The sequence below is a fragment of the Falco biarmicus genome, chromosome 2 (genome assembly GCF_023638135.1).
Source record: "Falco biarmicus isolate bFalBia1 chromosome 2, bFalBia1.pri, whole genome shotgun sequence".
Taxonomy (NCBI): Eukaryota; Metazoa; Chordata; class Aves; order Falconiformes; family Falconidae; genus Falco; species Falco biarmicus.
In genome coordinates, this window is record NC_079289.1 from 22,692,934 (window position 1) to 22,714,706 (window position 21,773).

Consider the following 21,773-nt stretch of genomic DNA (forward strand, 5'->3'; position numbering starts at 1 on the left):
GGAAATTGAAATATTACTTAAAATTGTGTTTCCCAATTATAGTAATGCACTGTTATCTGCACTTGTGTTTTTGGTTTTTTGGGTTTTTTTTTTTTGGTTAAGCACTGAATTTCACATGCTTTTGAGTAGCCTTGCCACCTAATGCCAAGTTACAGGGCTTTTTGCTAACACGCAATACAGTAAGTGTGCAATACACTAAGCATAGGAAAAATTTGTTTTTCTAAGTTTTCCACTTAAGTTATCAGTTTTCACAAAGTGTCTCCTACAGTATTATTAAAAAGATGTTGATCTATCAATCAACAATTCTGACTGAAAAGAGCTATTTGCTCCTTTTATTAAATATGTAAAGACTGATAAGATTATTTACTGCATTGAATGTATGTACTGGAGCAACCTCTTGCTCTAGAATTGGCTGCTCCCAAAGGCAGCCAAGTAAAACCTTAAAATTTTTCTCAGACCTTCTCCCAAAGAGATGGGATGAATCTACATGTAGGTAACATAATCCTTAATTACTTCATTCATAAATCTAGCTGCATTCTTGATCCCTCTCAAAAAGTACACCACCACAACACCCTTTCCTGAATAGTTAGCAAGTAGCACTTTAAAAGATTCTTGATTTCTGACAACGTAGGATCCATATCCAGTGAGAGTCTATCTGGTATTGTCTTACAGCAGTACAATTTAAAGTAATGCTATTCCTATACACCTAGGACTTGATCTGTCTACAGCTAGTGTGCAGGTATATTGTTCTTATTCCTGCTCACTCACAGCAGAGTTGTTACACCAAATTGTTTTGCACTGGCAACCATGCTAGCCCTCTTACTTTAGCTACAAAGCTTAACACTGACTTGTAGGTACTCAGGAATTTCTAGAAAATTGCCAGAGTTGATTGGCATTTCAAGGACCATTTGGTATCTCAGATAAAGTTAAAGTGACAGAATAGCTGGTGTTTTTTTAAGTAGCGACTACTCCATCCAATTCTTATTTTCCTTTATTTATTGTACATATAAAAACCAGACCATGCATACTTTCTCTTCATAAAAGTCAGGGTCAAGACTTTGCAAATATGGTTCTGAATGTTAAAGAACCATTTTTTTTATATATAATTTTTGTAAGTAATGAGTGTGTGGTTATGTTTCAGGGACTTGATTTGTAGTGATGCTATTTAATCCCAACTTCCAGTCACTCTGCAGGTTGCTCATCACTTTTAAAAATAAGGTACTTGTGGATTCATTTCTTAAAAGCTAAACAATCCCTAAGAAAATGAGGCAACAGAAAAATAACCCTTTGGGAACAGAACAGCTGCTAGTCTAAGTCAAAGTTCACTGCTGTCCATGGAGGAATTTTAGTGACTCCAAGATGCCTCAAAGCTGGCCCCTGAACACAGAGGACGGATGCAGCTGCCTAGGTTACTAAGTGTCCACGGTAGGAAGATATAGCAGCAATAGCAGGCCTTTCAGCTTGCTTCCAAATACCCTTGGTATTGGTGAGGGTCTTCTTCTATGACACCATAATCTTGCTCTTTTAAAGGCAAAGCTGCCTTCAGAATGGGTTATCACCATTTATCATATCCATCTTGATGGGCATGACAAATTTGGATTTTCTCAGTTTTTGTTTGGTGAAGAGTATTCTCAGTATTAAGCTACAACTGAAAATCCGGAACGCAACAAATACATCCATAGAATGCTGCACAACTAAATGCCAAACAATGAAAGAATCAAAATCTCCACTGCAGTACCTAAGTCCCTCTTGCAAATAACATGAATTCAGGATCCAAGAACTAAGGTAGAAGATTATTGCTCAGTAATCCCATTCAGGAACTCAATAATTTTAACACAAACCAACCAGAAATAGTGTCCCACATTGGTCCAATAGCAACTACTTAACAAGGGAAGACTTCTGCTTACTTTAAGTCCTTATGCAAGTTACTATTTTTTGTCTAAAAAATATATTGCATCCTCTCTGTTGCTCTAAGTTTACTCAGCAGTTTATGGTACCCGCAACATGGAGGACTTTATTGCTCTTGTGCTAAATACGTATTTCTTCTTATTGCTGAAATCTTATTGTTAGGAGAAATGGTCAAAAATAATAATTGAAAAAAATTAAAATTCTCTCTCAAGCTTTGAGGATGAATATATGAAAAAGCTGACTACAGTATATTTTTCCCATCAAGATATAACCTGTTACTAACTTTGGTTCAAGCATGTTAATAAATAAAAATTAACTGCAATTCTTTAAACTAAATTACGCATTCTTTTGCCATTACAATGGAGATATGAAAGATACTTCACTGTACATAGAGCTGTGAATCTAACAGCCCTAGTCTTACACACAGGTGTTGTTTGATGAGACAACAAAAAGACAGAATCCTGCAAGCTGGCTGGATTTCTGCCAGTCTCAGAGGTATCTTGGATGGATACTGGCACCTCATCATACAGAACCAGGAGCTACACTGTAATTCTGAGGTGACAACAGAGAATTGCTTAATTCTGCAGGGTCGGAGAAGTGGCTGTCTGTCAAGCATTTGTTTTGTGCAAGTGAGGTAGGTAGCTTTGTACCCACAGCTCTGCCCCTGCTCCCAAGAACTCACGGGGGTGTAATATAGCATCTGCCCAGTACTGCAAACCATATTAGAAGTTTTGCCTGACAGCTGTGGGCAAACCTGTGTCACTGACCTCCACAAGGGTCTTCTGGCCTATGATGCAGAGTCTCAGTTTAAGAACATACTTCTGGAAGAGACAACATCCTCACTAGAAGTCACAGCAGTAGCTTGGGAGGCATAAATTGCGTTTGTCATCTGTTTGTGGTGAAAGGTAACCATGCATTACTCCTGAAACAAGGGCAAATCACATCCCTACGAGCTAGCTTTGTGGGACTTCTATAATTAATCCTTCTTTCCTCTGTTTGACTCACACTGCTCCTCAGGAGAGAAGCTTCCAATTACAAATCTCTCTGCTCTGCCACAAGGAAAAGGTCAGCTCTCCCAGCACTCTGGAGAGCCTCTGTGGATTTGAGCAGCCTGTAGAGCAAGGAAGATGACAAGGACGATGGGTAAACCAGCATGAGCAGAGGGGATGACACTATCTCCCCCTATATAATTTTTTTTCTGGCTTCCTGCCCACACAGGTGTTGTGGAGAGAAAGACACTAGTGCCTGTGAGGTTATCCAAGAGGTTGAGAACAGGTCTACTTAAGCAAAACAGGAGTTGCCCTCTGGACTCAATTTTGGACACAGTTGTAGCTGCTTGTCTTCATCACACCTTTTAGCAATTCGATACAGAAGAATAAATGGGGGAGAAAAGGGGGTAGGTGTGGTGTAAACTCTGCATGACTAACCTATCTTTTGCTTTTAAAAGTGCCATTCTACAGTATTCAGCCTCTCTACATTATTCAGCTGATGACTTTTACTGGTATTTCTTCTCAATGCTTTGCATACTTGCAAAATTGCACATATACATATAGCATGGCTATTTAAGAAGTGATTATTTCTTATACAAAAATTCATAATAAAATGCAATGACTAGAGTTTTGTTAGCATTCAGAAGTAGATAAAGAACACCAATATCCTATACTGAGCAGGGGTCACAGTCTAACTGTGCTGAGCATCTGTAAATTGCAGTGAAGCCAAGGGAGCTGCAAGTTCACAGCTCTACTGGACCATGCCATGCAATTATTAAACTAATCAGATTACAAAGCATGAGCCAAATATCATGAAGGTTGAACCAATAATAGAATTTGAGCCCAGCATTGCAACTAAAATCAATTATTGCTCATAAAATTTTCTACAGAGCCTTGTTTACATACAACTCATTCACATTTGAGATCCAGCTTTGTGTATAGCATACGATTCTTAATGTCACAGAAACTTTGCCACAAAAAGCTACAGTCATCCAAATGTCCATGTGAAAAGGACAGATTCCATTTGGAAAAATTCAGACCAGCAACACAGTTGTCTCTACTATCTACACTATACAGGCATATTCTTTTCATTGAACTGTAAATATTGCTAGTTTTACACTTGAGTTTGTTGGGGTTTTTAAAACTGTAATGGAAGATACTGAAGCAACAATACAGTATGCTGACTTTGACATTCAAGAGAACATAACCTCCTACTGACGCCAGGGCATTAACACATTGAGCTCCCATCAACACTAATGGAAGTGGTACTATAAACTCCCATGCACTGACATTGGGGTACACCTTAAGTTTCATGACAACATCTGCCAGGAAGATTTTCTCTCTGACAATCAAGCCTTCAAATTAAAAAACAATGTTTTATTTCTAGTGCATTCTAATGTGGCTTCAGCAAAGGTTAGAAGCAGTTTGAAATTTAACCATTCATGAGAGGAAGCTCTGCTTTTCAGACCAGAACTATCACCCTATAACGAACTGACATGTGTACAGTGTGAAGAATCACAATCTGTAATGGATGAAACTGACAGAAAAGAAAATATTGTTTCATGTTGCAGCCCTGGTTGCATAAAATTATGAACCAGATATGCTCTGAGATTTTATAAATGTCAGTATTTTAAATTATATCACAGAACGCTGAAAGCAAGTGGTAATAGTTTTGACTTGGTAACAAACTTAAGGGAAACCATTTCACATAGATGCTAAAAACATGTTGCAAGCAATTTGTATGTTACTTTATTAGATATTTTCTTATGCACTTCTGAAAAGATAAACTTGGCTGAGAAAGTTAGTGTTGTATCTATTACAAATGCATAGCCAAAAGAGGCCACATTGTTTCATCAGTTTCGAAGATCCCCCCTGAATTCCTTTTAAAATTAATAGTATAATGAGCTCTGATGTCCCATATCTAAGTGAAAACATATGGCTGACTTTTCAAAAGGAAGGCAAAGCATATCTTCTGTTTTAACATCCAGCCAGAACTCAGGAGAGAACAGGTAACCCTTTAAAACAATTATCAAGCTAATTCATACCGAGATGTGAAATAAAACGCTATACAAGTACTTCCTCACTTAGAGCAAATTTGGTGCACTGAGATTATTACAATAAATACCATATAAATCAGTACAATTGGCCATTATTTTGAAGAGTATTCTGATGATATACAAATGGGGTAACAGGACTTGGGTTTTCTTTTCTTTTTTCTTCTTTTTTTTCTTTTCTGGTTTTAAAAAGAATTAAAGAGGGAAAAAATATCCTGACAACAGACTGTAACATGCAGTATGACTAAACTCAAAATCACATAAACAATTTCAAAGGAGGTATGCTGTTTCCATTTGATTTTAATTTGAAAACTTAATGTAAAATCATGGCAAACATGGCAAAGTCTGGGTAATGTAACAAAAGGCCCTGAGCAACACCATAAATCTGTAAGAACACTGATTATTTTGATTTTGGAAATCTCCCTTAAACCGCTTGATTCATTTTTGTCACTGGGGTTTTCTGTTTATAAAAAGGTCAGTGCATCCTGTGGTTTTTATATGAACCCATCACACACCATTTAATGAATGCATCTAAACCAAAGACAGCATCGCAAGAATGTCTGGAAAGTAACATGTTAAGGAGCGTCCTCCTAGCTGCCAATCAGACATCACTGGGTGATCTTGCTCTCTGAGACAGGTTAGAAGGGATACAGCCACAACAGATGAGCCAAAGTGCTTTCTGTATCTCCTGGTTTCTAAAAGCATATATTACAGGATTGATGATGGAATTGTAGGTAGCTGGCAGGAGCGTGGCATAGGTGTATATAGAAGGATAGGTGTAATCTGCTATTAAAGAATAGAGCGTAAAAGGCATCCAACAAGCAGCAAATGTCCCCAAAATAATGGCCAAAGTAGAAACGCCTTTTCGGGTGGTCACATAGTGGGAAGTGGCCAGGAAATGGTGTTGCAAGGCAATCTGATGGGCATGGCGCATCACGATTTTACAGATCTGAATGTAGAGCTGCAGCATGAGGGCAAACATAAGCAAGAAAGAGACCGAAAGGACAGCTGCATTATTTTTAGTGAGTGGTCTGATAACACTGCAGGTGGATTCATCTCTGAGGCAGTTCCAGCCCATTACAGGCAGCAGTCCAATACAGATAGATGCTCCCCAGAGCAATATAAGCATGGCATAGGTAAAAGTGACAGTCCTCTCTGAATTGTAAGTCAAAGCATAATACAGGGAGAGGTAACGATCAACAGTAATAGCCAGCAAGCTGCCAACAGATGCTGAAAAAGAGGCAACAATCAGTCCAATCGTAACCAGTTTCGTAGCTTCTGATTGCAGAAGGTATGCAAAAACGAAATTGATGATCAATCCAATGCCCGCTAAGAGATCTGCCAGCGCCAGGCTGCCTATCAGGAGGAACATGGGGGCACGAAGACTGGGATTATGGAAAATAATAAGAACCACAATGGCATTTTCACAGGAGATAAGGGTCCCTGAAGTACACAAGACAATGTCCCAGGGGTTTACCAAAAGCTCTGGCTCTGGGTCTACGACAGGAACCAGGGAGGAGCCTGTGGCTGAGGCATTCTCTGTAGAGCTGGCTTCTACATGATCCTGAGGCAGCCAGCTCAAATTAACCTTCAGATCTTCATTCATTTTAACCCCTGTCTTCTTCAACGGAAAGACATTTTTTTTAATGTTCAGACACAGCACTGGATGCAGCACCCCCAGAGCATGCAACGCCCTAGACGGCAACACCAATCTAACGTGCAGACAGGCACTTGTTACATAAATGTGACAATAGGGAAAAAAAAGAAGAAAAAAAAATAACAGAGGGGAAAAACATATTTAAAACTGCCCGAGATTATCTGTCAAGGGGCCGGCACATGGAGGCTGGGTGATCTTAACGGTAATTCCCCTCACCTGCACAGGGAAGAAGGCACAGGCACGGGGGGAAGCCCACAGCACAGCCACCCCCACCGCCACCCCCCGCCAAGCGCTGCCATCTGGGGTGGGGGCCGGCTGCAGGGCGGTGGAAACCCCCTTATTCAGCAACCACGATTTCAAATTGGGGTTATTTCTGGTCATGGCGGGAGCGGCCAGGGCAGGGGGGGCGGGGGGGGACATCCTTCACCGACCCCCTGTGAGGAAACCCCGCCCGGGCTGGGGCTGAGGGCGGGGGGGGGAGGGGGGGGGGTTGGGGAATATTCTCTGCGAACTTACAAACTCGACGCGCACACCCCCACACATCCCCACCGCCGCCGCCACACGCCCCACGCACCCCCGGCGACGGTCACCTGGGTTTTCCCCGGCGGGTCGGAGGAAGGAGGAGGAGGAGGAGGAGGAGAAGGAACAGAGGGGCCGCCGCGGTCCCTTCAAGGCGGCAGCGGGACCGGCCGCCCTCACGGCGCGGCGCGGGGCCGTAGGGCGCAGCGCAGGTGCGCGCCCCCTGCGCGCGCGCGCAGGGTGTGTGTGTGGGGGGGGATGCGGGGGGTGGGGGGGGTGGGGGGAGTTCGCCTCGTGCGCGCGCGCCTGCGCAAGTCCCTCCCCCGCGCGCGAGCGCCCCTGGGGTACCGCCGCGGCCGCCCTGAGGCGATCGTTCCCCTCAGCCCACCCGGGCCTCTCCCCGCGGGGTGGGCGGGGGAAGGGACCGGCTGCCCGTGGGTTTGAGGTGCTGAAGGGGGCGATGGGGGTTTGGGCGACGAGGGTGTTGGTACGAGTGTAAGTTAAAGCCCTCCCTTCAGCCCTGCGTTCCTGACTCTTATTTCTAATTTGTGGCAGCTGAATGTTGACAGCAGCTGTGCACCTTGGTGAGGGGGTGGTCGCAGAGTAAAAGCCATGAAATAAAGCGATGCTGTGCCCACCAAGCCCCTTGCTGGTCTTCCAGTCATCAGCTGGCTTTTCGCTTGCAGCAGGGCCTCCTAAAAATGATTTGAGTAAAAATTACCAGTACTATGAGATCGAGCGGTGAGTTCTCAGAGATGTTGTGGGGTGTCCATCGCTGGAGATACTAAAAACACGCAGTCCTGAGTGACCTACTCTAACCATACTTCAAACAGCAGGGCTGGACCAGACCATCTCCAGAGGCGCTTTAAAGCCTCAACCATTCTGTGAATCTGTGGTTATAATTCATAATAACCGTATGAAAATGAAAATATAGTATAAAATGTTTAAGGGAACAATGCACAGTATCCGATCTAGAGCAGGTAGCATCTGACAGCGTGCAGAGAGCCTGCTGGAGAAGCCTGGGCATGGGGATGCCTGCCATCTTCAGAGGGTGACATTAGGGACATGTGGCCAGACTTGCAAAGCTCTTACATATTGGATAGTGCAGGCAGGCCAGTGGGACTTCTAGTGAGTTAGAAACTGAACTTGCATAGAAGTCGTTGGGTCAGGCGAATTACACCAAACAGCTTTAGACACCAGACGTAGGTGTTTGTATGCAGAAGATGGTTCCCCAAGGTCCCCTATACTGTCAGTGGAGAGAAATGTGTCCTCCAGGACATGTCAGAATAGTGGGATGAGCTGGTCTTTAGAAGAGCCTGGGCAATTTTAAGAAAACTTGCTTTGGCGTCATTTACACTGCTATATACCTAAAGCACTGTGGAAAATCTGACCCTGGCAGATGTCTGGAATCTACAGGGACGATTTCCTTCTCCATTGTGGAGTAATGCTCTCAACAAGCCTGTGTGGTGCCATCCTTCGTTGAGGTCTAGCTCAGCCATTGTGCTAAGCCTTGGGAAACTTTGCTGGATGCTTCAGGATAATTCATTCATATCTCTGGTGAACCTCCTGCTTTATAACAAGGATTAAAAACGGTTATCACCTTGCTGTTGGTCACTGCCTTCCTGATTTATCTACTGATTTCTTATGTGACAGTGTAACAATTACTTCCATGTGATCTAGACTATGTTTGGTGTGTTTCAGCATCTTTCACTCTTACATTTAGAACAGTTGCTTTAAAAAATACAACAGCTTTTCTTCATCCTGTTTTATTATTTGTTTCACAAATAGGAAAAACCAGCATTTCAATTAAATATTTCAATTTAGGACTTTGGAGAGCTGTGTTTATTCACTTAGTTAATTTGTGAATGATTTCCGTTCCAATTACAACACATTATAAACAAGCTAATGTTTGTATCCTGTATTGCCAGTTTGTCGCTTTTTAGTGAGATAGTGGACTGTCATCATTAGGGCAGATGGCATTGGCATGGATTTCACCCTGTAGCAATACAGAACGGTTGTAATTTAGAGGAAGATCTCCTTTTAGGCACTGTGAAGATTAACAGATGCAAAAATTAGTGATGGGTTGTAGTTAAAGAGCTCTTGCACCACTGTCTTGCTACTGATTTCTGTCTCTCTCTTGTGAGCATGCTGATTGATACAGATGTTTGCTGGCCCTCAAGCTAGCACAGAACAGCCTGGTGCTGGAACAGGAAGCAGAGGTCTGGCTGTGCTGGCTTTGGACCCGAGCTAGGATCCCTGTCTGATGCTATGACTGTCATGGTGATGAGCAAAGATACTCTGGCCTATCGCAGGTAACACAGTATGACTTTTCATAATATTGGCATATGCTGAGGCATCGGCTGTGAAGTCTAGTGCTGTTATCTGTCTCAGGGCATAGTTTGAAAGTTACTCATTCTTCAGGCAGTCTGTGGCCTGCAGTGTCCAGGAGGTCTGGATGACTTCAGGCATGTGCACTTCTTCCCTTCAGGTAGCTGTGACTAGCAATACGTGGGGACTGCTCCTCCGGGGCTGTGCCCCAGCCATGTCCTGAGTGGCAAGTCTGCTTCCAGGATCCCATGTGCCAAGAACGGAAAGCTTGTTCATACAGCCGAGGGGTGCAAAGCATCACCTGGCCCAGTGACTTCCTGTTCTGAACAGTAGGAGCATCAAGGCTTTGGGACACATCCTGATTTACCTAGTGAGTAAGTATAGAGCTGTCCACATAAACCAAACAGCCAATTCAAAGAGGAAAAAATGATCCTTAAGTAACACATTAATGTATTTTTCACCTGGGGCCTTACCAGCTAGAAGGCCTTCCTTCAGAAAATCCAGCAGGGCCCATGGCTCTCTTATTCCTTCCTGAGCACCCTCTCTTCTCAATCCCTTTTTATAGGCTCCTAGGCTTTAATCCATGTAACCAAAACCACCCTGAAGTGGCACCTAGTCAAGTGACAGTCCTCACTAAACTCTTACCCAGAGTTATTCTTCCTTTGGATTTTTGTCCATACGTAGTCTCATAGCAACTTAAATAAAAATATTAAGAAAGTTCGTATTCTAGTAAAAAGTCTTGCAGGTAGTAATGATTAGCTGTATAAAGGAAGTGTGAAGAACACAAATATATGGCAGCAGCCTGTGTGCATTTTGAAAATGGCTTTTTGTTTAAACTATTCTTTAAATATCCACAGTAGTATTAAATATGAATTTTAAATTTCAGAAAAATATTAAAAACTTTGAAAGATGAAATTATTAAGCATAAAATCTGTTGGGAAACAAATATCCAGTAAAGCAGCAAAGTAACATATAGATTGAATTCTATATGAAAATGCATAAAGAATAATTACAGTATTTTTTCTGTTATACTGAGAGAGTTATACACAGTGCTAAAGTACTTAGAGCCCAGTTACCTTGTTCCTGAAATTTTCTCTGTAATTTATCTATCGCTGAGCATTAAATATTTTAGTTAGCAATAAAAATAGGGTAAGTTTCACTATCAAATGTGCATCCATCTTTTCTATGAATGCATCTGCCTAGCTTGCACCTGCCTTTAATCAAGGATTCTCTCCTGCAAAGTGAGAAGTGACTTGAGGTTCTGTAAATGTGTTTGTCACTTCTTTTTAATTCCTTCCTCTTTGCCATTTTTTTTTAAGCTTTTTTTCTCCCATTGGTGAACGAAGTGTTGAAGTCTGCACTCATTTTTTTCTGAAATGCTAGGCAAGCTGAAAACAATTAGGAGAGTAACTGAAGTAAGGCTTAGAGAGAGAGTGATCTGAGTTTATTCTGTTACCCGAAATCAGTGCTTTGTCCATTTCTGAAATAAAGGAAGACAACTGTGAATAAAAGAATACTTGCCAATCTATATCAATTTAATAGAATATAAGTCGTTACACAGACATGATGTTATTACAATCAGAAGATATATTTTGTTCCTCCACAGAGGCAACAGTTTTTGGAAAGGTACTTATATGTTGTTATAACACAAATGCCGATTTTCATTAAAATACTTATGAGGGGGATTAATACCTGTTTTGCTACAACCTTTTAAAACATTAGCTTCCAACAGAGCCTGTGCCAGACTTTCAGTTATTCAATAACCCACAGGACTCTGGCAAAGCATCGACATGTTACAAAGATGGATGTAATGGTAAATGAAGAGGAAGGCAAGGCACTGAGAAGGGAGCCTTGTGGTCACACAGCTTGTTCGGACAACTTATTTTTTAATACATGCAGCTAAACGTATAACTGTATTTCTAAGAAGAGATGATGTAGTCATACCTACATCATGGGAGACTGAGTACTGGAAAGCATTGACTGTGCACAGGAAGCAGTTGGTTGTATATGAGTTCCCTGTGCAGAGCTGTAACCAAGAAGGTTGCTGTGATATAAGGTGAATCATGAACAGAAACAGGGAAGTAGTATTACTTGTGCACAGGAGTCTGATGAGATCAATATTTGAAAGCTGGATACAGTTCAGGCCAGCATGGTTTTAAAAGGTACCAAAAAATAAGAGACAATGCAGGAAAGAGTCACAGAAATTACGCTGAACACATGATAAAACGTCAAATGTCTCAGAGTGGAGGATTTCTAGAAGTTACTCTGTTCCGCTAGTCTAAAAGAACATCAAAAGATGACTGGATTACAGAACACTTTCACCAGGGTTTTGCATGGCTCTTGAATCTAACAGAAATAGGTGTACCGTCTGGAAGATGGAGTTAGAGAAGTTCAGATTCAAAATTAAGCTCAAACATTTAATAGCAAGATAGTTAAGCACTGGAACAAGACATCCAGGGCAAGTAATGATTCCATTTCCTCTTAATACCATTTTAGAAGATGCCCTTATCAAATACAAGCCAGAATAAAATCCTTCAGGTAAAATAACATGATACAGTGATGATCTTAGATGTTTGAAAACAAATCTTTTTCCCTTGGGTGCCAAATTCTCTCAGTAGCCAAGGCTGCTCTGAGGAGTTGTCCTATGCTAGTGAGCTTCTTTCTTTCCTGTTTGATAAATAGCTCAATATCCAAGGTTGTCAAAATTGTACTGGGGAGATGTTTCCCTGCATATAAATCTCATGCTTTCTTGGTAGCTACTTTGTCTCTTTCCTGCTTCCTTTCACACAACGTACTGATTTTTTTTTTACTTCTTCTGCATATGTTTTTAAGTAACTTTTTTCTCTTCTTTTTTTTTTTTTGGATGAATTATCATGGCTGGATTATTCTGGAACCAAGGACAGTGCACTTTGTTTCTGCTTTTGTGCAGCTTTTGGATATTTTTTGATTACATCTACAAAAAGTGCTTTCGTAACAGTCTTAATTTATTAACTAGAAATAAAGCGTGAGATGAATGTGAGAGGCACTGAGCTGCTTTAGGCCACCACAAAGTACTTGAAGTTCTTCAAAAGACCACAGAGGACACTGGCAGTGTGCTCACTTCTCAGAGTTCTTAGAACAGACAAGACAAACGTAATGAAGAAATGCTAAAAAGTGTATTTTATCCTGGGAAATGTTTGTACTACAAACCATTATCCTGACCATGCTTAAGTAGAAAGGCTGGCTTGCAGCTATATTTGGTTGCTCTGTTTGCCGGCAAAGTAATATCCCACAGTTGAAAATGATTCAAGGGATGTTGATAATTCTAGTTATTTTAAATGACATAATGGGCATCATGGCTTTTAAAAGCATGAGGAATATTTCTGAGAACATTTCTGAAAAGTGTGTTCAGTTATAATAGATGAGACAACCAACCTCCCTGACAGAAGGCCAAGTGACTATATTGCTGTGACATATAAATGATGGTTTAGATGCTCACACTTGCACCTTGGTGGAAATTGTGGTAACAATGCTTAAGGATATGTTATTACATTTGAATGTAGGAACTGGCAACTGTTGCAGGCAATGCTGTCATGGTGTCTTAAGAAACTATGTAATCCCTATGATGATCAGGCTGCAAAAGAAAGAAATGGGAGCTACACGCATTTATGACCTGAGCATGGTACCCCTGAAACGGTTGTAAACTCAAAAATGTAATTAAAAAAGTTATCCAAGTGAAATGTATTGCAGTGCATGACATGGGAAATGTCAGCTGTGTGAGGAGGTTGGATAGGTGGGGCTGTCCAACAAGATCCACTCCTCATGCAGAAATACTGGCTTTATTGTCTGATGGCTGCTTTGTATTACATGTGATGCTCCGTAAAAGGGGTTTAACTATCAGCTTGGTTGGTGGAAGAATCCATCGGATGGAAGAGTTTGACTAGCTTTTTTTGTGTCAAAGAGGAAAATAACTCAGAAGTTCTTCACGGATCCAACATGTCTTTTGCAGAATTATCATATGTATAAAAGTGATGCTCCACTTTAATCCATGTAATCATATGAAAGATTTTTTTCTGGGACAAATCCACTAGAAATAAAAAGTTTGCAGTTACACTCTGAATGACAGCACCTTTCTGTATTGCTTATTTGCTAATAACAGTGTCAGAGACTGAGGACTCCAAGTGTGTAATAATGCAAGTACAATTTAGGACAGGTCAGACAAGCTTTATTAACTACAATCATAGTTAATGATGTGGGGAAGTGAGGAGTTGGAAACAATCACTATTAGCTTTTACTTGAAAGGAATGATCTTTTAGTTAGAATAAACTTAGCCAGACCTCTCAAATCTTAATAATTTTACTGTCATACCAGCAATGGATACCATATATGAGCATATTAATAGAGTAACAGTAGAAGAACTGCTTTTAAGTTTTCTGTCAAGGCATCACAACAAAGACAACTTAAAATCTGCTTTATTTCACCTACTCATTTTGAAAAGAAGGAGAGTGTGTGTGTGTGTGTGCGCGCGCGTGCGTGCGTACGTGTGTGTGTGAGTGTGCGTGCGTGTGCGTGTGCGTGCGTGTGTGTGTATCTGTTAGGGTCTGTATGTGTGAAGGAAAGAATTCTGCACAGGAGCAGAAACTTTTCAGCCCACTTTATTAAAAGGAAGCTCATTTAGTAATGATATAAAACTGCTGTAGACTGACACATCCAGTCTCCACTCCTTACTTGACTTTCCCAGTTACTTCCTGTCTTGGTCACTGATCACCATCCCACCTGTTTTTCTGAGATTATTCTCCAACTAATTCAGACCTCTTTGTCTCCTTGCATTCAGACTCAATCTGGCCTTTAGATTACGATATTACTTTTCTTGACCTCCTGCATGGTGATGGATCTTGCTTAGTCTCTCATCACTGAAGCATGATTCTATCCAAGCTCAACAAATGCAGCCTTCTCCAGCTGGTATCCATCCAGAATGCTGCTTGCAGAGGTCACTTTCCTAGAGCAGTGCTCAGAATGATTTAATCCTTTCTTAACAACCCTCCACTGACTCTGGCCTCTCAAAGTTCAAATATGAGAGACTTATTTTCTCTTCCAAACTACTTTAGGAAATGCTACATTTAGAACTGAGAAAAGTTTGTCACCTCTGATGAGCTTCTGGAGCTCACCTCTGCTACCTATTGACTACACATAGTTTCCAGTGTTCCTTTTGGCACTTGGCGGATGTCTCCCATAAAACATCTATGTCACCACCTCATTATCCCCTTTCTAATGACTTGTTAATGCTGTTGATTGATTTATTCGACTTGAATAACAACAAGAATTGCTAGATGAAGTCTTACAGAGTTCAGACTTGTTGATCCAAAGATACCTTTAGGTCCTAAATGCTATTAATCTCAAAAGTTTCTGAGTTTTACTTGATCTTTGTGCTGTGAGTGCATTTTTTTCCCTACCTGCCACTTAAGTAGCTGAATATACTTGTTATGTTTAACTTTGGTGTATCATGCTTCCAAAAGTGTTCTTATTTTCTATAAAGCATCAATTTTTAATTAGACTTTTCTGTATTTTTCACAAAATTAATGTGGCATCTAATGAAATAGCCTCTTCAGAATCCTCCTGTTCCTCTGACTGCTTTTACTACCTAACTGTCTAGGCAGCATCTTCACATTTGGCTAGTACAGACCAAATTAGACAGAACTATTATTGATGGTGCTGGACGTTAGACAGCAGAGCATGATCCCAGTGACAAATAATCAAATGCCAGCATGTGGGTTTTTAACTTTTTGATTAATTCCAGAACTCTATTTCAAAGGCAAAGGTGCAGTAACAAGGAGTAGCTGTTTCCTACTGACTGATCTTATGTTCATCACTTCCACCCTTCTGTCAAACAAATGGTAGTAGAATAATGTTACTAATGTACTTTTCATTGATGCTTTGACCACAACTCCCTCCTGTTTGAATCCCTAACTTAATTTCCCTTTAAAAATACTATGTATGACATTTTCTTTTGTCTTGTTTGCCTATTCATAACTGGTGTTTCTGCTGTGCAGTTGTCTTTGTTCTCAACAGTCTATGAGAGGAGAGAACCATGATCAAGCAACAGTTTGTCAAGTTACTGTTCGTCAGTTGAGATGCACTAGCTGCCCACATCCCTGTTCTTAGATCCAGGTGAGAAGGTATGTGACTTAATTTAGCTTATGATCAAAAAGAATTAAAGCATCATCTTGCATCTTTCACGGTCCAAGACCGATTGCATGGGCAGCTCCACAGATATTTGATGACTTGTTAATGGTAATAATTTGTCAGAAAATGAGATTAGAAACCTTGAAATCAGCCACAGAATCAGATTGGCTAGAAGGGCCCTCCAGAGGTGTCTAGACCAAACCCCAGCTCAAAGCAGGTCCACGGATACATACAGCTGGTCACCCAGGGCCATGTCCAGTTTGAGTATCTCCAGTGATGGAGATTCCACTGACTCTTTGGGCAACAAATGTATGAACTGGGATTTTGCTAGAGTTAAGTACTGAAAAAACATAATAAAAATCAGTAAGAACTTGTAATAGACAATATTATATTGCTTTGTAGCATGGTAAATAAGTCAATGTTGCTAGGTTTCTTTCACTGCTTGAAAATATTCTTTGTTATTGTTCCAAGTGGTAAAAAAAATAGAAGGCACTGGTAATAACTTTTTGGCATTGAGAAATAAATGATTTGGTTTTTTGTTCAGAATCATGGAAAAGCCTTTACAGTAATACCTTTAGCACAGGCCTAAAGATGCAGTGATTAGGGATGTATTCATAATGAAGTTTGTTTAATGCATGTCATGTACATTAGAAGTAAAGACAGTGAAATTTTATCTGCCTAGTTACTTATTTTTATGTGTTAAACTTGATTGAAGCTTTAATTTATATGAGGAGATGATTTGATATATTACTTGACATTCATGTTTCTTTTCATGTCCCTTGAAGCAAAACAGTTAACAGGCACATTTGTTTTGTGATTTGATTTTTGTTTACGTGCTAAATTCTGCCGTCCTTTTAGACATTAACTGTGGCCTTCCTGCATTATCACAACATCCACTGATGTTTGCTAAAGAACTGCATATCCATGGAGTACACTGCTGGACTCAAGTATTTCAGAATAATTCTACTGTTAGTCATACGGATAATGATTAACTTATGCTGAATTTCCATGTGATTGCAGCAATACTGAAATTTTAAGACCTAGGTTTGTTGATGCATTTTCTTTTGGGATGCCCATCTCAAATACTAATAAACAATTTATTCAAAATCTTTCTCATTTACAGACAAATACTAATGAAATTATTGGACGGCATTTAAACTCCAGTAGCTGCAGAGGTCTCTAGAGCAATTTCTGTTTCAGGAAGAGAAAGAAAATGATTTTTAATATCTGTAGGGCTAACTATAACCTATGATGAATTATAAAGTAGATCACAGGCTTCTAATATTTTACTATCTGCACAGTGACCCAGAACAACCTCTTTCTGTGGCCATAGAAGTGATTAATTTTCATGGCTCATTCATCCATAGAAATATTTTCAGCTAAGATGACCAGTCTCTGTAATGACAGTGATTTTGAGTTACAAATTTCTGAAGTTCACAGAGAATATATCTATTCACAAATCAATTATTTGTAACCGGTGTCAGTTCTTACCATGGCATTTATATGCACACACGCTAATTACATACTCACTCATATTTTTGGTTCAGTGATCCTGCTTATAGTTCAATTTTTTTGTACTAGCAACAGTTCTCATTTAAATTTTAAATGCTTTAAATTGGTGATTTTAAATTATGTGTATTTGGGTTGAAATTAAGGCTTGAAAATCACATGCTTATTAGCATGTGTTGTCTAAAAATTAGTGCATGGTCATAACTTGGAGGAGTTGTTATATTGCTAGTGTTTCCCTAAATGTCAAATGTTTTATACATCTGACATTTAGAAACTGTGAAAGAAAAGAGGGATGGTAAAATATGCAACCATAGAGCTGATAATTGAAAGCTGCCCTTAAAAAGTCAGGTCTATAGGGCTGCTACCCTGGTCATAGATGCAGGAGGTGTGTGATTAAGTATCTGAACTTGTGAAGATTTATAAGAGCAATCATCATTCACAGCAGTCATATGAATAAAAAATAACACTAGAAAGAAGGTTTCAGGATCAGGGGGAAAAGGGTGATGAGCAGAGCTGGTGGTTCATCATGATTTCATTTATACAACTATAAATCTACAACTTCTTGATGTCACTTCTACATATTTGGGTTCAGTGTCTGACTGGTATTTAATTATCCCACAGTTCTGGTAGGGGACTCGGGGCTGATACAGCGGTGGTGTAACAGTGCAACTGTACAGCTGCTGTACACATGTAACTGAGAACACTGGGCTGCCTTGACTTACCCTAATAGAACAGTAAATACTCGCTCAGTAAATATAGCCAGTGTTTCTATTACAATATTATTATAAAGTGTAGATGGAGTTCTTGCATACAGTGTGTATTTAGAGTCCTTCAGAGATCTCTGTCCCTTGCCTTTAAGAGGAATGAATATTCAAGGAATCCCTGAGATGAAACGGTTGCAAGAATGGTGCTTGATTATGATGAAGGTTCTATCCTTCAGTCTGATGGTTTGTGGTGTAATTTTATCCACTCATTCTGTTAAAAATTGCTCACTGGGGAAATCACAACCACTAAAAGCATTTGGGGATTTCAAGCGTGGTAGAATGATTTTTCTCTCATTTTTCTCTCTCTGGCAGGAGTGGATATATAGCACTCCCTCCCAGGGCTGAGACGGAAGAGGGTGGGACAAAAGCCATCGGAAGTGGTTCTCCTGGGAGCCTTCCCTGGGGAAAGCACCACTTCTGAATCTAGAGTAATCCTGTTCCAGTGCCTTTGTGTAAAATTAGTCCACACTGATAGCTTAACACTCTGTAACAAACCCATTCACAGCACTGAAGAATCTACCTTTGTGTTTTGTATCTTTGTCTCTTTGTTTAGCTCTGTTTTTAACAGTCTTGCTACAAAGGCTGCTATAACCCATTAGGTTTCAGCTGATCCCAGGAGAACTGCTATAGGTGCCAATAACCACCTCAGAAATGGTCTGAAGAGAAGCTATGATAATCCTCTCTCCATTTATGGATGCAATGACTGATAGATTTCTTCTTTCCATTTTCTTCTTTCTAAACTTTTGTGGCACAGTGATGGTTTATAGTGCATGGAACAGGACAGAAGACAGCTAAGTAGCCAGATGGAAAAGTACAGTGCTGATCAACTGCAACATAAGAAGATTTTGGATTCCTGTATGGTGGCTATTGTATGAAAAAAGTAAACATACCTTTGTTTATGTCCTTGCAATTGTAGTGTTCCTGTGGCAGAAATGCTCCAAGCCATGAACTGTAGGCATTCTAGCTTAAGCATTTCTTCCACTTAAATGTTTTTGAGTAGTTTTATGGATATTCATTGTCAGCTTGAGACCAGCCTGGTTCTCCATGATTACCTTGTGTGCTAAGCAGGACAAGTTGTGAGTACAGGAGCTGGGAAACTCTGAGCTGCAGACACGTTTTAGATCTGTGTCCATCCTCAGTGGTGAATCCAATGGCAGGACCTTGAAGTTGTAATTGCCACCGCTTGTCATAACACTCTTAAAATTCAGATAGGTATGTTGCAGAAGAAAACACTTCTTGTGGGTTATAATGCTTGTATTGTTTTGTCTGAGGTCTTTGGTATCAGAGAAGCTTTTGGGGAAATTTGGGATAAAATAGGTTGAACAGAATTATCTTCTCTTGATGTAGACCAAGACAGTTCTCAGTGACATGCTGATGCAACATTGATCTACAAGGGGTTTCAAAAATGGGTAGGCCGTGTTTTTGTCTTTTTGCTGAGTACACACAAGACAGGGATTTCTGGATCTACCATCTGGCAAACATGAGGCATGTATACTGGTCTGAAAGGCACCCCAATTATGATTGTAATTAGCTGCTTGAAATGTGACAAGTGTAGTAAGTGAGACGAGAAGATAGAGTAAATGCATTATTAAGCAAAGCAGTGAGTTAGAGAGCACATGGTCATCCCTGGTAGTAGGTGGTTGATAACATATAGGAAAATGTATGATGTAATGTAAAGAATCAATAATTACATATTCAATAGGACCTGGAATGCACAGTTGTTGGACTTGGGTTGCTGGATGGTTCCACCTCTCTGCATTTTGGTTCCTAACTTGCAATGTCTTCTGAATATTCTTCTTTAATTGATGACTCTGTCTTAAGTTTAGTCTTTGTTTCAGGATGAATTTGGAGCTGATGCTAGTGAAAGAGGAAAATCCTGCACTGTTCAGTAGCTAGACAAGAGTTGGTAAGAGCCCTGCTTATGAAAAATATCTAACAACCAGCAACTGACCCAGTATATTTTAATTTATGCCTGGAATATGTTTCCTTGATTTTTATTTTTTCTGGTGTTTTTGTTTGGTTAGTTTTTTGCTAAGTGCATCCTTCTAGATATGTATATGAAAGATCAGGAACATAATATAAATTAATGGTACTCTTGTGTCACATTTTAACCCCAGCTGGCAACTAAGCACCACAAAGCCACTCACTCGCTCGCCTGCCAGCAGGATGAGGAGGAAGAGAATCAGAAGCATAAAAGTGATAAAACTTCTGGGTTGAACTATAATAATATTAATAGTAGTAGTAGTAGTTGTAGTAATGAAAAGGAAAATAGAAGAAAAAAAAAGAGAGAAAGAGAGAGAGAGAGAGAGAAAACCAAGGAAAGACAAGTGATGCAAATGAAAACCAGCTGCTCACTACCGACCAACTGATGGCCAGCCAGTCCTTGAGCAGCAGCTCCTGGCCAACTTTCCCCCTATTTCTATGTTCAGCATTACATCATATGGTGTGGAATATCCCTTTGGTCAGCTGGGGTCAGCTGTCCTGGCTGTGTCCCCTCCCAACTTTTTGTGCACCCCAAGCCTACTCTCTGGTGGGGTGGGGTGAGAGGCGGAAAAGCCCCTGACACTGTGTAAGCACTGCTCAGCAGTAACTAAAATATCTCTGAATTATCAACATTGTTTCCAGCACAAATCCAAAACAACCCCATACTAGCTACTATGCAGAAAATTAACTCTACCCCAGCCAACACCAGCACATCTTGATATAAATCGTTAAAACACACTTGCATCCATTTTCAGGAAACAAATGTTGTCCATTAAAGAGAAACCTCCAAGTATGCACCCACTGACTTGTACTATTCATGAGATATATATTATTTATTTGACCTAAATATTCTTGTATGGCTTTCCGTCTTGTTAAAACAAGTGTAAGAGATTGTATGGCTAGTGTATTGACATACTGCCTGCAACTACTCATCAAAACCATAGGAGCACTCTGCTGTTACTTGTTTTTTGCTCTGTAGCTGCTGTGGTGTAGCTGTGTATTGATTCCACAGACTGGCTTCTTTGGTCTTTTTTTTTCAGTGCTTTGATATTTCATTGCCTGGGCAACATGTAAAACCAGTTACCCAAGTGAAGTAATGCTTGGAATATATTTATTTTAAAGTATTTCAGTTCCTTTTAAAATTAGTAGATATATGAGTGGGCCAATTAGAAGTGAATCAATCTAAATTGATTTCAGAATGAATACAAATGTTGGGAAACATCCAGGTTTGGAAAAGAAAAGAAAAGAGAGATGAGAGACAAGTGACAAGAGAAGAGACAGGAGACAAGAGGAAAGAGAAAAGAGAAAAAAAGAGAAAAGGAAAGGATCTTCCTCATAGATTTCCCAGCCGCAGCACAGCACACAAAAACAAGCCCAGCAGAAACCAGAACTTTATCTGCAATTCATGACCAATTACCTTGGATGTTGTCAAACTGTTGCAAAAGTGAAATAAATAAAATCACTTACTATGTTAAACCCAGAACACTTTGGCTGCAACTTGGTTTCCAGAATGTGGAATACATTTAATACTAGTTTGAATAGACCTATGGTTTGGCCACCCCATTTCTGTCTGTTCTAAACACCTGTTTTCATTTAGCTGAACAAGACGGACCAAAATTCTTCACTAGCTTTACATTCCAAATGACTCCACTGAAATCAGTGATAGCAGTTGATTTTGAACACAATCCACGGTATTACAGTTCATTTCTTCTGGAAAAAAACCCCACTCAAACACTATGGAAAAACCACAGTGTAACTAGCCAAACTGATGGGAATTTTATAAGATGGCTGTAACATACTTAAAACCCAACTGTACTCTTGTGGCTTCATTCTCTCCTTTCTCTTCAGATGCTAGCTCACTTTCTCCTGCCCTTGTGTTACTTGAAAGCTGCCACATTTC

General features: G+C 40.2%; 1 protein-coding gene across 1 annotated transcript; it reads right to left on the bottom strand.

Annotated features, from left to right (window-relative positions):
* Nucleotides 1-1,250: 1,250 nt before the first annotated feature.
* GPR12 (G protein-coupled receptor 12) lies at nucleotides 1,251-6,945 on the bottom strand. The gene has a single exon (XM_056329933.1). It carries the CDS (start codon nucleotides 6,555-6,557, stop codon nucleotides 5,553-5,555), a length of 1,005 nt encoding a protein of 334 aa, XP_056185908.1. The 5' UTR covers nucleotides 6,558-6,945; the 3' UTR covers nucleotides 1,251-5,552.
* Nucleotides 6,946-21,773: the final 14,828 nt, after the last annotated feature.

What these genes read in the sequence shown, in the direction of transcription:
- GPR12 (XM_056329933.1), bottom strand. Translation starts at nt 6,557, where the DNA reads ATGAATGAAGATCTGAAGGTTAATTTGAGCTGGCTGCCTCAGGATCAT.